Source organism: Molossus molossus, unplaced genomic scaffold (assembly GCF_014108415.1).
Source record: "Molossus molossus isolate mMolMol1 unplaced genomic scaffold, mMolMol1.p scaffold_m16_p_22, whole genome shotgun sequence".
NCBI lineage: Eukaryota > Metazoa > Chordata > Mammalia > Chiroptera > Molossidae > Molossus > Molossus molossus.
Genome location: NW_023425358.1, coordinates 29,044,913 through 29,062,675, shown reverse-complemented (window position 1 = coordinate 29,062,675; position 17,763 = coordinate 29,044,913). Strand labels below are relative to the sequence as shown.

At 56.3% G+C, this 17,763-nt stretch overlaps 1 protein-coding gene across 1 annotated transcript in view; it reads right to left on the bottom strand.

The window, feature by feature from the left end:
* The window catches only part of KSR2 (kinase suppressor of ras 2), a 290,881-nt gene that overhangs the window by 115,953 nt on the left and 157,165 nt on the right, over positions 1-17,763 (bottom strand). The window contains exon 5 of the mRNA XM_036277294.1: positions 9,074-9,258. Coding sequence (XP_036133187.1) covers positions 9,074-9,258 — 185 coding nt within the window. The remainder of the gene's footprint in view (positions 1-9,073; positions 9,259-17,763) is intronic.

Below are 17,763 nucleotides of genomic sequence, written 5' to 3'. Positions count from 1 at the left end.
TGGATATGTCTCTCTCACATGGATGTTTCTCTTTCTCTCTTCCTCCCTCTCTCCCTCCCGCGCTATCTGAAGATGAATGCAAAAATGTCCTTGGGTGAGGATTAAAAAAAAAAATTTCAATGTAACTTTTTTTAATGGATGCAAAAAATCCACGATGAACAAAATATCAAACTTTTATATGAGGCTAGGAATCAACCCTGCACTTACATGACCTTGCCTCCCGTCAGTCTCTAATCCCAGCCCAGGTTTGAATAAAATTTTGTTAACAAACACAGGCAGCCACCTGATTTTTTAAAATAATGCACTGAAATTTTACTAGTCTTCTTTAAAGTGTATCTAGATCATAAACATATACCTATCAGCAAATACATAAAGATGCCTATATGCAAAGACACTATTTTTTAAAAGATGTGTCAATTGATTTTAGAGAGAGAGGGAGAGGAAGAGGGAGAGACAGAAACATGGATGGGCTGCCTCCTGCACGCCCCCTACTGGGCATCAAGCCTGTAACCTGGGCAGGTGCCCTGACCAGGAACCAAACTGGTGACCTCTTGGTGCACAGGACGACGCTCAACCCACTGAGCCACCCGGCCGGGCCAAAGACACTACTTTTAAAAAACATTTTGCAGAAAGGGAAATCCAGGGAGAAGAACACACATCACGACATTGGGCTGGGAGATCTCTGCTGGAGCAGCCGTGAGCCTGGTGGAAGGAGCAGCTGCTCGGGCTTATCAGTCATCAGCCGCAGACAAGGGCTGCGTCCCGCTGCACACGCCACACAGAGGGCTGGGCCCCCTGAGCCCCGCATCCTCCGCAGCCCCCCACCCCGGGTGGGACAGCACTCTTCATCCCAGAAGCCTCTTCGCCATCCGTCCTTGAATTTAATCTTTTTTTTTAATCCTCACCCGACATTTTTGTGTTTATCTTCACATAAAGCAGGAGGAAGAGAGGGAGGGAGGGAGAGAGAGAGAAACATCGATGTGAGAGAGACACATCGAGTGGCTGCCACCCACATGACCCCACCCGGGGCCAAACTGCAACCGAGGTACGTGCTCTTAGCGGGAACCGAACCCAGGTCTCTCGGGTCCGCAGGCCGATGTTCTAACCGCTGAGCCAAACCAGCCAGGGCTGAATTTCATCTTGATCACCCTGCTGTGGGTCAAGTAGAAGAACCCTCACTTTCCAGATGGGGAAGCTGAGTCCCAGAGAGGCTGACTAGCCCGCCCAACGGGACTGTGAGGGACGGCAGAACCCAGTCTGTGGCGGTTTCCAGGCCACCCAGCACCCATTCATCCTTTGCAACTGACTGGGGCCTTGGTGAATGAAGGAGTGTCTTACCTCGTTTACGATTAAATCGGAAACGGGGGTAACAACAATAAGCAAAGGGGGTCCCGATGAACCTCTTTTGGCTGAGAACACGGTTTCATCGTCAGAGCCTGTTCCCACAGTGTCTCGGGCACCATGGACCCCTGCACCGGAGGGTGGGTGGCAACAGCTGTGTCTAATTAGCTCCCACCCCTCCTCCGCCAAGAGCCCCCTTGGGCAGCTCAGCCAGATTCTCTTCCCTGGCAAACAGCCGTCCAGGGAGCCAGGGGCCTTTTTGAGAAGCAGCGCTTAACTCTTTATGGTCACTGGGAGGCCATCCGAGAGGCGATCACTCGAACTCACTGATGGATGAGCAATTTCACAGCTGAGGAGCTCCAGTCCTTCTCCCCAAAAGCCCCCGGTTTACTCCCAGACGAACATGCAGTCACCCAGAGACTGACTCATCTGCATGGCACTCACCTACCTCGGGGCTGGGGACCCCTGCACAGACACTTGTCAGTGTCCTAGGGCTCTAACCCCAAGTCAGGGGGGGGGTGCTTAGAACAGCAGCGGTGTGTTCTCACGCAGTTTTGGAGGCCAGAAATCAGGGTGTCCGGGGGCCAGGCTCCCTCTGAGATTTGATGGAATGCGTCCTCGCCCCTCTAGCTTCTGGTGACAGACGCCAATCCTTGGAGCTCCCTGGCTCCCAGCTGCACCCCTAAATCTCTGCCTCCGTGGTCGCAGGGGGTTCTCCTGGTGTGTCTTCTCTGTGTCTGAACTCCCCTCTTCCTAGAAGGACACCAGTCACGTTTGGGTGACGGTCCCACCGTCCTCTAGTATGACTGAATCTTAGCCTGACTGATTGGGTTGACAACAGCCCCACCTGCACACAAGGTCATGTCCTGAGATACTGGGGCTACAACTTCAACCTACCCTTTTGGGGAACTCAGTTCAAACCACAGCAGACCCACCTGTCAGAGAGCAGAATGTGCCACTGAAGGGACTTACGGAAACAGCTCGGGGGCGCCTGCAGCCCCAGGTGCTAACCTGACACCCGGGACCTGGCTCCCGCTCACCTCTCCAGCCCACCTCCATCTCTGTCCCCCGCTCCACCACAGACACCTGTGTGCTTGAAACCTGTCCAACTGTTTTTTGCACAGGCTGTTCCTTCTGCCTTCAATGCACATCCATCCCATCCGCCATCAGCTAACCCTACTTGGCTGTCAAGTCTCGGCATAGACGACACCAGCTCACGGAAGCCTTCCCCGGTCCCCTGGCTAGAGCGGGTGTCCCTGCTCCTTGCCCGCCACCATTGCTCCAGACACCTGCTTTGCAAGCTCTCATCCCTGGCGCCGTGGGCTGTAATACCCGTCTCCCCAGCAGCCTGGAGCTTCCATGAGGGCGGAGCTCCTGAGCGTCTCTTCACCCCTGTATGCCCGGCACCCACACCGGGAGTAGGCATTCAGAAACACTTCTGGTGGATGGGCAGGTGGGGGGACGGCGCTTGAAGAGATCGACTCGGAAGCTGGGCTGCGGGAAAAGCCCTGGTTCCCCCAAGACTCCGGAGCCGGCTCTGCAGCATCAGAAAAGGCGGGAAACAGGGTAAACTGAGCCCTGACCCAAGGCCCTCCCCACTCCTGGGCAGAAAGAGGCTTAGGGCAACCGGCTGATCCGGAGGGCCTGTTCCCACAGGCTGGAAGCCAGGCCCTTCCTCCCTGGACTACATTCTCCTCCTTTTCAATGTGAGAAAATGAGACCCAGTTGCCTCCCGGGGTTGTGTCAGTGGAGACCCCCTCACCTGCCCCCACCCCCCGATGCTAAGTCCACACTGGGGTTGGAAAGGGAGGGCGTCTTTTGTTTTGTTGTTGTTATTCTTCACCTGAGGATATTTTTTCCATTGATATTTAGAAAGAGTGGAAGGGAGGAAGAGGAGAGGGGGAGAGAGAGAGAAACACTGATGAGAGACGCATCAACGGGCTGCCTCCTGCACGACCCCAGCCAGGGCTGGGAATGAACATGCAGCCCAGGTACGCGCCCTGGGCTGGGATGGAACCCGGGACCCTGCAGTGAGTGCACCGGCTGACGCTCTACTCACGGAGCCACACCAGCCAGGGCTCCAGGTGTCTCCACTGCGACGCCTACAAAGCGCCCAGATCAGCACCCGCCTGGCAAGTGGCAGATGGACAGTCCATGTTAGGGACCCGCTGGGCCTGGGTTTCTAAGATACAGCGCCGACACCAGGCAACGTGGATGTTTCCTCCCTCTGCTGGGGAGGTAGAAAGTTGGGGAGCAGCGTTCTTAGGGAGAAACCCGTGGGGGGTCACTTCTACGACATAAATGTTTCCCCCCCGGAACTGCCACCACGGAGTCAGGTCAGACCCCATGTTCTCGACTTCTCTCCCGATTCTCAGATGAGAGCGAGGTTTTCGGGCGGCAAACTTCGCCCGGCACGCGCGCCTCCTCCCCCTCTTCCAGCGGGTAATGAACCTTGGCCTCAAGCCTCATTAAACCCCATTATATAATCACCCCCATCCGGAGTCTATAACCCTTCCAGCGGCTGCTGTCTTGGGAGCAGGCAGTTTGGCTTCATCAGTCTTTATTGCTACCTGCTGCTGCCTCCTTCCCCAAATAGGCTCCTGACTCAGCCGCGGGCTCACCGGCCAGGCCCTCCGCGGAGGGTCAGCTCTCTGTTGCCTTGTCCCCAGGACAGACAACAGGAGCTGCTTGGAGAAGAGACTGGGAGAGGGCAGGGTAAGATGGGGCAGGTGAGGGCAGGCCGACACCTCCTGAGGGACAGTGTTTCATGAGACAGGAGCCTCGACTAGAACTCCAGGTGGTGTCATTAGGACCAGGACGGGGAAGTCTGGGAGTCATCCGTCACTGGTTCCCTTCGGTGGCTGCTGCCCTGTGTGCGGCTCCCACAGGCGGCTCGTAAAGAAACACACAGAAAACTGCAGGGGCGGAAGCACCTGTCACCCCTCATCTTCCACCGGGGACGTCAGGATGGATGAGCTGAGTCTGTCTGGCCCTGCAGGGATGGCCACCACCTGGGACAACGGATGCTCTGAGCATCCACACGAGTCCTGGGCGGTGACGGCTGGTAAGCCAGGGTGGGTGCTGCTCTCTTGGAGGTGGCCTGGAAGCCAGGCTGTCCCCACAACACACCCTCCCACCCAGGCCAAGGGGACACCGTGTACAGGTCCCCACTTGAGCACGCAGGTTCCCATGATTTCACTCCAGAAGCGGCTCTGCGACCCCGCTCTGCGATGTCCTTCTGCAGGACAGGTGGGGTGGTGCGTCTGGAAAGAGGGCCGACCCCACCTCCTTCCTGACTTCGTTCCATAAACTCTCTCAGCCTCGGTTCCCTCATCTGTAAAATGGGGATAATGACAGTGCCTACCTTATGGATGAGTGTGAACCTTACATAAAATAACAGAAGTAAATTGCTTTGTCCGAACCGGTGACGCCTGGAACATTGTCAACACACAGTACATGCCGGCGGCTATTATCCTCACCACTTCCCTCCCCGTTACACGCTACTCCGTCACACGAGGGACAGCAACAGCTCCCAAAGCGACTCTTCATTGAGACTCAGCCTGCGGAGCACCAGCCCTGTGCTAGGACAGCGACGTGCATTCCTCATGTTGTCCTCACCGCCTTGCGGGTTAGAGATGGGCTCCGGGGCTTGGTGACTTGCCCAATGACACGTCAGCAACCACTCAGACGCTCTCTACCTGAAATCACTTGCACCAGCTGGTAATGAATGACCTCCCATCCAGGTGTCATTTGTTCATTCAGAAGAAGCCTTTTTTTTTTTATCCTCACCTGAGGACATTTTTCGATATTTTGTTCAGATAGAGTGGGAGGGAGAGAGAGAGAGAAACATCAATGTGAAAGGGACACATCGAGTGGTTGCCACCCACACGACCCAACCAGGGCTGGGGACAGACTGCAACCGAGGCACATGCCCTTAGCGGGAACCGAACCTGGGTCTCTGTGGACCACAGGCCGATGCTCTAACCGCTGAGCCAAACCAGCCAGGGCAGAAGAAGCCTCTTTACAGGGATCAGAGAGGCTGCCTGACCTAAGTCAGCTGGGATCAGAGAGACCCCACAAGGAGTCACAGGCTCATTGGACCAAACATGGTCCACGGCGGAGGGCATCCGATCGGACGTCACTGGGGCAGAAGGGCAGGCTGGAAGGCAACCCGGGACACATGCAGGGAGGGTGGAGGTGAAGCCCACCTCCTCCGCTTCCCTGGGAGCAACTTCGCTCGCAGCGCAGTGAAGCAGATCTGTGCTCCACGCAAGGTGACCTTGGAGACAGAGTCTCCCGGAAGTGGGGGCGCCTGCCACTCCCCAGCTCGTCACCCCCAGACCAGGGAAATAGGGTAAGTCCCAAGGAGGGGAAGTCCTTCTCGCAGCCTGGCCGAGATGGCTCGGCACCCCGAGGGCCCCAGGCTTGGCCACTCTACGGCCAGATGTGCCCAATGCTGTCTCCCGGCATCACGGCCCGGTAATAAGGTGGCGTATCACCACCCTTCACAGTGAAGCCACAGCCAGAGCGGACAGGGACAGACGGACAGACGGACGCAGCCTCGGGGGCTCCCGTGGCTGGGTCAGCGGGAGGAAGAAGTTCCCTTCTGAAACTCGGAGTGGTGAGACATCGGGAAGGTCACAAGCACGGGGACCAGCCCCTGGTGGCCCTGCTCCCCCAACAGCCCCGCCCCGTCTCCGAAGCCAGCGTTCTCAGTAAGCTCAGAGGTGCCTTGGAAAAGCTCACTGGGTGAACCTTGGGAGCAGAGTTTCTAGGCTCTGAAGTAGCCCCTCGTGGAGTCTCTCATTGTCCAATTGGGGAAACTGAGTCCCAGAGGGAGACTGAAACTCCCTGCACTAAAGAGACGGAATCTGAGCAGGGCAGAGTCAGATTTGGGCTCACAACCTACCACACAGGCAAAAGCATTCACCTTCTCAGCCTCAGTTTCCTTGCCTGTAAAATGGGACTAAGAAAGCCTGCCTCAACCAGTGTGGTGCCCCTTGACCGTGACAAGGCAGGACAAAGGCCACCCAGGCAGCCCTGAGACGCCACAAGACAGCTTCCCATATCCCGACCTGGAGCCCGTGCCGCCGGGCCGCCTCGGTCTGTCATGGGTTAGGGTCAACGGACATGGGACTGTCCACGGGGTCCAGCTAGTATTTGGGGGCCACAGTCATCTCCCCAAATGCTACCTTCCTCCTTTCAGAGAGATCGGGGGTGACCGCTTTGCGTGCACGGACCAGCACTGTCCAGAGAGGCACCTGTGCTTCTGGGACCTCGGAGCGCCAGGAGCCCGTGTAAATGAAGGACGCTGCTCCCGCCCAGGGACACACGGGGAAGCTCCTCTCAGACGGAGACCGGGGCGGGTGCGACGTTGGGAGCCCTGTGAACCCTCACCGCCCTCTCTGGCAGGAGGAGGGGGCTAAACACGCAGGTCCTGGTTGTGCTTTGCTTCCAGCGAGCTGCAGGTGTTTCTGCTCCGGCCAGAACGACAGCACCAGCTGTGGCCAAGCCCTCAGAGGCGGCCCTGCCAATGCCCGCTTGCAGGACGGCGATGCCCAGAGACAGATTCGCTGCTGAAGGCCACCGCCCGCCCAACATCCTGCCGAGGTGAATTCCAGGCACCGTTAGGGCCACGGAGAAGCAGGGGGTCGACTGAAAGGCACGGAGCCGAGGCCCCAGATTAATCATGGGGCCGGTAAGAGGAAAGGGGGAAGCAAGTATCAGAACAGCTGTCCTTCCTGAAGCACTTGCTGTGCGCAACGTGACACGCACGAGCTGATCGAACCCTCCCGAACGTCGGTGGGATGAGTCTACTGTCACCCCCATTGTACAGATGAGGAAACGGAGTCTCAAAGGGGCTCTTGCCTTGCTCAAGGGCAGGCACAGGGTTCCAAAGTAACAGAGCTGGGACGGGCCCCCAGGCAGCTCCCTCCAGGGCCGGGACGTCCTGTCACTCATCTGCTGTGTCATCCCGTCTTCTCCTCATCCGGCTCCCCGAGCTGCGCCGGCCACGCAGGCCCATCGCGGAGAACTTCTGGTCCCCCTGACAGTGATTCCTCCTGACACATTGATAAATTGGCTTTCTGGTGCTGACGTGGTCTCGAGTGCTATTTTGGTTTGCTGCACTCGGGGCCTGCCCCCCCCCCCTCCGTGGGACTAAACAAGCCAGGCGTCCACGCGAGCCAGACCCCTGCAGCGGACGCAGGTTCCATGAGTCGGGCTACACACCACGCTCACCGCTCCGCCAGCCCACCACCCGCCTGTGCTCTGGCCGAGCCTCGGGACCCAACAGTCTGGACACTGGACACTGGACACGCATGTTGGATGTTTGTCACGTGTGGCATTTTCCAGACAGAATTAACGGGTTTCATACAATTCTTAAAGGGCCCATGGCCTCTCCAAAAAAAAAAAAAAGTTTTAAAAGCCTTATGTAAAGAACAGCACTCCACCCTGGCCAGCTTTGCTCAGTGGTTAGAGCGCTGGCCCGAGGACTGAGGGGTCACAGGTTCAATTCCCGGTCAAGGGCACGTGCCTGGGTTTCGGGTTAGATTCCCAACCTGTTGGGGTGCATGTGAGAGGCAACCAATCAGTGTGTCTCTCTCTCAACCATGTTTCTCTCTCTCTCTCCCTCCCTCCCTTCCATCTAAAAATCAATGGGAAAATATCCTCACACAAGGATTAACAAATAAAGAGGACAGAACCCCACATTTAGAGAAAGGAGTCCTGCCGGATATTTGAGGGGTGTCGGTGATCAAATCATGCACGATGATCCGTTCACACACTCGAGTGAGGAAGAACCGAATATAAACCCTTGCTCGACTATGATTGCTGTGTGACTTCGGGCAAGTTCCCTGCTGCCCCGAGCCTCAGTTTCATCATCTATACAATGGGAATAACCCAGGGGTCATTCCAAGGACGCAGTGAGATCATGCATGTGGATTAGCAAGTCCTGGTGCTCAGTAGACATTACTCATCACTGATCAGAGCAGCAACACAACATGGACACGCTGGGGCTGTGCTAAGAGCCTGGGGTTATTTCCTCCACACTCCAGCAGCCCGGCCCCTCCCCAGTCCCCAATCAATAAAAGATCTTGTCTGGGCCAGAGGATTGGCTGTGCCTTTTTCAGGGGCTCCCCTCTGAACGCGCCTGCGCCTGTTGGGCAGGATGGGCCTCTGGGCAGAGAAGATTAAATGCTTTCTAAGACCTCAGCCCTCGATCGCCAGAAAGTTCCATTTCCGCTCTGAGCAATGACAACTTTATCTGCGGCGGAATCTGTGGGAGCAGAATGTAAACCACCCCGGGCCACGCTGAGCCCAGTGTGAACCCGCACACATCCCGGAGATGGAAAGGTTATACTGTGTTGACCTGCGTGGGGGAGAAAAACGACAAAACATAATCACAGAAGCCTTACCCGCAGCAGAAAAGGAAAAAGCCTGTGAGTGGCAGCTGAGAAGCAGGGGAGAGAAAGCTGACGTTTCCGTCCTCGAATGCCCTGCGGGCCTGCTCCCCGTCACCCTTCCAACCTGCAGGGCCCCTGACAGCAGCCAGTCGGCCTCTGGAGCGCCAAGGGCGCCCCCTTCCCACGCCAAGCGGCTGTGCGACGCAGGTGGAGGTGGCGGGCGACACCCGTGAGGCGTGTTCAGCAAACATTTCGAGAGCATTTCCACCGACAAACAGAAAGGGGAGCCTGCCCCTGGCAGAGAGCACAGCGCGGTGCTGGTGACTTACTTGAGGAGAAGCTGGCCTCGGCGTGGACCGGGGGAGTGGAGGGCATGAAAGGCCCGTGTCCCACGAAGAAGGAGCGGAGGGAGCGCTCGGACAGGAGTGGGGAGCGCGGCTGGGCCGGGATGTTCTCACAGCTGCCCACGCTGCTGTGGATCCTGAGGTTCAGGGGCTTGCTTTTCTTCTTGGCTCTGGAAGGGAGAGAGAGGAGAGGGACATGGATGCAGGCGCCAAAATGAGAGCAGGGAGGCTCAGTGTCCTCGGCAGGGCACCCAGTGCCCACCCGCCTTGCCTGGCATTGCAGCCCTTCCCGACGCCCTTCGCTCCAGCCACTACTGCGGGCTGGCTCTCACCCCAACCCTTTGCTGAGGTTGTCTGCAGGGCCTGGTTAATCCCCATCTGTCTTCATGACTTGTCTCTGGCGTCCCCTCCTCCGGGAAGCCTCCTCTGGTAGCCCCTTTCCCTTTCTAGCCCCAGTTGGTTGTTCCTCCTCAGTTCTCCTAAAATGCTCTGTATCATCTCTGTGGCTGTCCTTTCCCATGTTTCCTGACTCATTCTTTCGGTTTTTCTCTCTCCAGTGGACTGTGGGTGTCTGAGGGTAAGGATTCTGTATTGTTCATGTCTCTGTCCTTGGCGAGGAGCACCCCGCCTGGCACAGAGCAGGTGCTCATTAAACGCTCATTCGATGACCAGTCTGGATCAAGACGCCGGCACGTGTTGCGCCGCATCCCAACTCTGTCGGCCACGCTCACCTGCGGGCTCCTGGGGGGCGGGAACCGTGGTTTCCATAGTTGGAGCGCACAGTCCCTTGGCACCAGCTGAACAGAATGAACCCTTCGAGCTGGTTTGGAGACATCCCCCCCAAAGCTGACCTCACTGCTCTTCTGCCGACCTCCCCACAGCACCCCGTTCAGGTCTGGCCAGGAGTTGGGCGCCCTCTTGTGGCCGAAGTGAACCCTCCTTGCAAACTCCCAGAGTTCTGGATGGAGGGCCTAGGAAGGTGTGGGTTCCTTTAAGCCTGGAGGCCTCCTACACAAGCAGCCCAAAAGTCGCCCTGTCCAGGCCTTCTGCTCGTTGGCTTTAAGGGGTCCAGGTGTGCCTGCAGAGATGCCCCACAGTGCCTGGGAGGTCTCCCCAGGCGCCCGGGGCAAGGCCCAGGAAGGTGCCTCCTGTCAAGCAGCACCTGTTGGCCGGCTGTCCCCACCCACGGTGGAGAAGAGAAGGAATATCAGGGAAGGGTGGCATTTCATCCCACACGGGTGTCCAGTGCTGGAACTCCAAAGAGGCAGCGAAACTCCCAGGCCTTGGGAGTAGGGGGACCAGGGCTCGGGTCCTGACTGTGACCTCAGGAAAGTGATCTCAACTCTTTGTGCCTGAGTTTCCTCACCTGGACAACGAGAAAAATAGTGGCACCAGCTACGAAGGATATCGTGACAATCCTATGAGGTCATGCGCTTGGCACAGGGCCCAGCACAGAAGGAGGACTTGGGTTACCTGCTACCAACGTCAGGATGATCTAGTTAAATTTGATGTCTGCATAACACAGAAAGAACCCTGAAGAAGCCGACACCGAAGCCAGGCTGTGTTCATCAGCCGCAACATCCAGCAACGCTCTCAACTCACTCCCCTTGGCAAATGGAAAAGATACAGTCGACCCTCTAGTGATAGATACGGTTGTTATCTCCAAACCACAGACGGGGACTTGAGGCATTGGGCCACCAAGTGCCGGGGCCAGACCCTGTACACAGAGAGACAAGTCTAACAGTAGTCACCTCGGCAACTCCTGGCCACAGAGGGGCAGAGAGGGGTGTTTGTAATAACTGAGAGTCAGACAGGTGGATGGATTAAAAAGATGAATAAGTAGAAAGATGGACGGGTGGGTGGGTAGATGGATGGATGGAAGGATGGAAGGAAGGATGAACGGATGGATGGAAGGAAGAAAGTTGGAAGGAAGGAAGGAAGGAAGGAAGGAAGGAAGGAAGTTGGAAGGAAGGAAGGAAGAAGGAAGGAAGGAAAGAAGGAAGGAAGGAAGAGGGAAGGAAGGAAGGAAGGAAGGAAGTTAGGAAGGAAGAGGGAAGGAGGGAGGAAGGAAGAGGGAAGGAGGAAGGAAGGAAGGAAGTTAGGAAGGAAGAGGGAAGGAGGGAGGAAAGGAAGGGAAGGAAGGAAGAGGGAAGGAAGGAAGGAAGGAGAGGAAGAGAGGAAGGAGGAAGGAAGGAAGAGGGAAGGAGGGAGGAAAGGAAGGAGGAAGGAAGGAAGGAAGTGAAGGAGGGGAGGAAGGAAGGAAGTTGGAAGGAGGGGAGGAAGGAAGGAAGAGGGAAGGAAGGAAGGAAGGAAGGAAGGAAGGAAGGAAGGAAGGAAGGAAGGAAGGAAGGAAGGGGGAAGGAGGAAGGGAGGGAGGAAGGAAGAAGGAAGGAAGGAAGGAAGGAAGGAAGGAAGGAGGAGGAAGGAAGGAAGGAAGGAAATGGAAGGATCTAATGAACACAGGGCAGAGAGGGTGAGAGGAAGGAAGGACGGAACCTTGGGCTCCTTCAGGACAGACACACCTTAGTTTTCCTTTTCTAGCCCCTGCCTAGACCTGTGGCTGCCTCTGCCCACAGAAGGCTCTAGATCGACACTCATCTGCCAGCGCCTCCCAGCCCCTGGTCACAGCGAACCGGAGGGAAGTCCCGAACTGGTGTTCCGTCTTTGCACCCCTTCCTGTCCCAGAGGCCTGTTGGGCTGTGAGCTGAGCAGAGCCGCCGGCTCTCGTGGCCTCTTTACCCTCGGCTTCCTTGAGTCTGGGGTTGTGTCCCCTTGAACTCAAGAGCCATCACCCGGCCAAATCCCTCAGCGTCTCATCAGCAGTGTCTGGAGCGGCTGCCCAGCCAGCGGGGAGGAAATGACAGGCCGGCAACAGACCAGCTCCTCGCAGGGGTGAGTCGCATCGGCGCACCACGCGTCACCAGTGGCCGTGTCCCAGGCCGGGAAACACGCCCGCTGGGCTCACCCCGGGCCGAGTGAGCATCCCACCCTCTCAAACAGGGCCATTTAAACCCTCTGCAGTCGACCTGATCTGATGACCTAACGGGGGGCCTCCAGGAGAGACCCTCTTCCAAACCAAAGAGCACCAGTTCCTGGGTGAAGAGGGAGGGGCAGGGGCACCTCCGGACCCTGGACTCCGCTGCTCAGATTCCAGGGGGACATTTGAAAAACAAGGGCCTGGTCAGTCCGACACTGGAGGGTATCTTGGGACAGGCCACGCTGCTCCTCGGCCACAGTGACAACCCTCGTTTCTGGCCTGAGCGCACCCCAAGCCTGGCATTCAGAACCCAGGGCCCTGGCCAGAAAAGGGCACCAATGACTCCGTCACCTGCCCCGAAGCGGAGGCTCGCGGGGCGCTGCCTCTCCGCGGTGTGGCAAAGCGCCTTCAGACGGCACATGAAAGCCCTTTCTGTATTTTAACAGTGAAAGTTTGAAAAATAAGCATCCCCATCCCTGCACAATGTCATAGTCATTATGTCGTGGCATATAGCTGTATGCAAAATACACTACGAAGAAGAAAAAGAGGCCCTGGCCCGTTGGCTCAGCGGTTAGAGTGTCGGCCCGCAGACCAGAGAGTCCCGGGTTCGGTTCCCGCTCAGGGCACGTACCTCGGTTGCCGTTTGTCCCCAGCCCCGGTTGGGATCATGTGAGTGGCAACCACTCGATGTGTCTCTCTCACGTTGATGTTTCTCTTTCTCTCTTCCTCCCTCTCTCCCTCCCACTCTATCTGAAGATAAATGCAAAAATATCCTCAGGTGAGGATAAAAGAAAAAAAGAGAGAGAGAAAGAAGGAAAAAGTGAAGAAAGAGAAACCGAGAAAGGAGGTGAGAAAGAAGAAAGTGAATCCCAGCCCAGGTCCCACCAGAATGCCTCAGTTGGTCGACAGTACCAAAGGTCCACACGGTCCCAGAGCGACCAGAATGGTCACAGAATTCTGATGAGACTGCAAACTGGTACGACTTGGGGAAAGTACGTACTTGGCAGTCACCTACTAAAGCTGATCATGCCCTCTACCCCAACATCATCACCGCTGGGCGCGCACCCAAACCAAACGAGTATCCCTTGCCCGTCCACTGTGGTCTTCCTGGGACATCCTCCAGGTGCTCACCATGAATCCCACAGGAATCCCTTGACACCGCTCAGAATAATTTTATCACTAAAACCAGAAAAACAGCCACTGCTCCTGATGGAGTAGTCACGGGTCACACGTGGGACCGGTCACTTTATAAAATTCTTCGTTCTAGTGCTGTATTGATTTACTCATTGGCCCTTTCTCTCCCCCAAGTACATGAGCACCAGCCCACTCTTGTTCACCAACACTGTCTCCAGGACTCAGAAAAATGCTTGACACATACAGTGTCCCCCCAAATTATACTCTGAACTAATGCCCAGTGGACATTATCACTGAGCCTCACAGATACTGAGTCCAGAGAGCACCAGGATTCAAGCTCAGCTGGTCCAGAGCCAGAGCCCAGACGCCCACAACTACAAGTGACGTACCCCAGTCCAGCACCAGGGAGGGTATGGGCCCCCAGGCTCTGGGTCCTGGACCCAGACGTCTCCAGGTACCAGACGTTAGGATTCCAGGGGTCTGAATGAGAGCCACGCAGCTTCCTTCTCGCCACGCCCCACAGAGATGCGGACTGGAGAACAGATTCTTGCAAGAACCAAAGCTGCTAAGGTGACAGAGGAGTTGTGCTGCGTACACCTGTCACTTCACGCCCAGCTCCCAGGACATAGGTCTGGCTTGGGAGGAAGAGGTTCCCAGGTGATGGGGTCTGGCTTGGGGGGAATGTGGTTCTCAGAGAGTGATCCAAGTAAACCTCAAGGGACGAGCCTCTGTAGTGTGAAGACCGGTTTTCTGTGGATGGGGACAGCGGACACTCTGATGTGTGGGGACTGAGAGTCAAATAGTCTTGGACTAAGGTCCAGTTCCCCTGGGCTAGCCGTGAGGTCTTGAGCAGGTCACGTCCCCATGCTGAGCCTCTCTCCTTGATTCTCCAAGAGCGATATCACCAAGATGTGGACATGACCACACGAGGTAAGGTCTGCACAGGGATCTGTAGGGGGTGAGCTGTGACGTCGGCCGGACGGGCGTCATCCTCTTGGTAAGAATCTGTGTTGTTTCCAGTAAATTTCGTAGTTGGTGAAGCCACATGACTCTGTTTCCCAGTCTCCTCTCTCCTCACACCTGCTCCCTTTCAGCGTCTCCATGCCTTGCCTCTCCTAGAACCCTCTCCCATCTTCTCTGCACACCCTTAAAGACTCAGCTCAAGTAGGAGCCCTTCAGAACCATCCACCTCCAGGTTGCCATCAACAGCAGCGCACGTACACCTGTGCACTGAGCGTCTCCTGCGGTCCAGGTGCCAGCCCTCCCCATGCACGAACTCACGCAATGCTCACCACCACCACTCAGTGAAAGGACTATGGTTGTCCCCGTTTTAGAGATGGAGAGACTGCAGCTCAGAGAGGCGCTGTGGCACTTGGTTGTAAATCTGGCACATGCCAACCACGACACTCTCAGTGCAACGCACGGTGTGGGGCGCTGTGGGCACACAGGGAAAGAAGACACGGTCTCTTGGCAGCCCCACCTTGAGCATCATTTCCACACCAGCACAGATCTGGCCACAAAGCAGGACACCTGCTATACGGCTGCGGATGTCTCCCCGAGCCAGAGGGAGTCTGGAATCCAGGTGTGAACCCCCAGAAACGGTCATTCGCTGGAAGTGCATCGTCCATGCCGCCTCACACCCCGTCTGGGTGTGCAAAGTGCAAGCCTGTGTTCTGCTGGTTTGAACTGGGCTGTTCCAGACGCAGATTCTTCAAGCCTCGGGGTTGGCCCATCGTTGGCTCGGACCAAGGTCTGGGCAGCGGAGGGGGTGGGGGGGAGGCACCTAGAGTGGGGCTCTGCCAGGGCTGGCTAGCTGGTGCCATGTGGTGGGGGAAGAGGGGCAGCTGTCTCCCAAGCGGGTGTGCCAGGCTCAGATGGACACACTCACCTGTGCACAGACTCTTCCTTGGAAGATAAAAATGAAAATGTGAGGCCGACCTCCGCAGGTGTGAGGGGCTGTGGATTTTGGGAGTAGGTACTTGGTTAGGTTTGGACTCTCCTCTGTCATTTGTACTTAGTCACAGGAATAGTCTTTCAAAATATTAAAACGTCATTTTTTAATGGCATACGGTGCTTTTTCTTCTGCTTGAATTTTTTCTCTTTATTTTATTAAAATGACAAAAAAAAAACCTCTATAAAACAGAGCTGCAACTGTGGAATGATGTGGGCAATCATTATTTAATCTGTCAGTGGTATTTCATTTCTTTTTTTTCAGGAACTTTTAAATGGAAGATTAAATTCCGCTGTAAGAGCGGATCACGTATGCTCCTATTCTATAGATGCCCCTGCACAGACCCAGAGCTGGGTAGGCCGTCGATACAGGGTTAGCTGGCGGGGACCAATCTGTCACTTGCCACCCGGGCATCTTGCCAGAAGGCTGGTCTCGGCCAGTTCTTGACCTCGACAGAGACAATGCTGCCTCTGCCCCGTGGAATAATCCAGAATCCACAGCCCCCTCTCCAGGCGGACACTGCACAGCCCGGCCCGGCCTCCCCCGCCGGCTGAGCACACAGCCAGCCAGCCTCGATTCTGCCTCCGGGCCTGATCTGTGCCCGCCTCCAGGCACGCTGATCTTCCTGCCTCCCCGTGATTAGCGACTAATCTTATTTTTTTTGTTCCCCAACCCATAAATCAGTTACAAACCGAATATTTACACAGGCCATCATTTCCGACTGAACCAGGGCTCGTGACAGCCCTCATTATTAAAAAGGATGACTGATTTGGGGCAGAGACGTTATGGGCATGTGGCTGGATGTTTCCTTTCAGGTCTCCTTCCCCAGGCCCTTACCGAGGGCAAACGATTTCCGAGATACAGGGGCACAGAGGTCTGCTCTGGCTGTCCCCCAGGGCCAGGGACACGGTCAACCCAATAAGGGCCGCTTCTTCCCCTTCTCCTGGCCTCCTCGCCAGCAGGGAATCATTAGGCTCACAAACATCCCCTCGAATCAGGAACCCTAGAGAAGACACAGGGGAGGGGCCAGGAAGGGGAAACTGGACAGAATCATCACTCTCAGCCCTGACACCCAAGGTGCCCCGAGGGAAGCCGCGTGCTGAGTTGATAAGATGGCCCAGGGGACGCAGGAGGCTCTCATTACTGAGCATGTCACCTTGAGCTGGGAGGCTGGTCCCCCTCTGCTCCGGAGCAGGGCTTTGCTGAGTGGTCTCTGCCCCTGTCTGCTCCCATCTCGGTTCTAAGTGTGACAGCTGCCGTTCACGGAGCCCTTCCTACGTGCCCAGCCTTAGTGCCCAGCCTCTGACAGGCATTTGCTCACTGTAGTCTTTAAAATGGGGACTGTCCCCTCCAGACGAAGACACAGAGGGTCGGCAACTTGCCAAGGTCTCACGCGTCGAGGGGGCAGAGAGAGGGTTTGAACTCAGTTCTGTCGGACCCCGACGGTCTTAGTCTTAAAGAACATTGCAGCCTCCCTAGGACCTGGTTCTGCTGCTTGGCACAGTGGGCAAGGAAGCACGCTGTCGTTTGGATTCTCATCACCCCGGCATGTCCGTAGGAATGCTTCCCGGGTCAGCATCCGCGTGGGGGCGGGGGGCCGGCTGGCAAAGGGCTTTCTCTCTGCCAGCGAGGTCAGCCGGCAACATTTACTCGAGCAAATGTGAGATTTTACCCCTACACAGTTCTTCCCCGGAGCTTCCTTGACACCGGGAAAAACGAACTGAGAGTGAATCCTTACAGACCCACCTAAATAGGCGATCTTTCCACCTGGTAATTCCACGCGAAACACACTGAAGTGCGTCCATCACAGCCTGCGAGACAGACGACAGCATCCACCAGCTGCTGCCGGCTTGGGAAGGCCTCCGACGGGCCAGCTCAGACCCTCGGCTGCTGTTTCCTTCTGTACAATGAGGGCTCACAGCAGATCACCCTTAAAGCTCCTGGGTCCTCACTGTGATGCCTTCTCCCCTGCCCCCAGACTCCCACCGTGACCTCGGGCAGGTCAGACTCTTCCGTGGGGGCAAAGAGCTCAGTAAAACGTCGGCGGGGGTGACCCCAGCGGCGTGGACTTTCCAATTGGTCATCCGTGACTGTCCCACAGTGACGCTGAGACGGAAGTCCGGAACTTTCTCCGTGTGCAGGTGAAGAACTGTTGCCTGAAATCAGCGCTGTGGCTGCTTTTCCCAGCCGGGGCCTCTGACCTGCTCTCGGCTCTCGCTTCCAGCGGTAACTCGTTACGATTCAAACTCCGTGCATTTGGAACCTAGTAATATACAGGGTTGGCCCCATGGGAAGTGTAACCTAACACGCTCTTCCATGTATTTATTCTCGCTCAGCGTGAACCACATGTTGAAATATCTTAGCCAGTGACCTCTGTTGCTGCTCTGCAGGGGACATTTGTTTGTGACCATGCAGCATTCGCCCCGCCCCCCACCCTGAGGGGTGATCGCTCTCCTCCTCTGTGCACAGTCTTTTGGGGGGTGTCAACAAGAAATGGACGCTGCCCTCCCCACACCACCACCTGCCAAGTCCAATCAACCGGATTCTCTCTAGAAAACATGAATTTTGAGTGGAGTGACCTGTGATGGAAAAAATATCTGAAGCTCAGTTTGT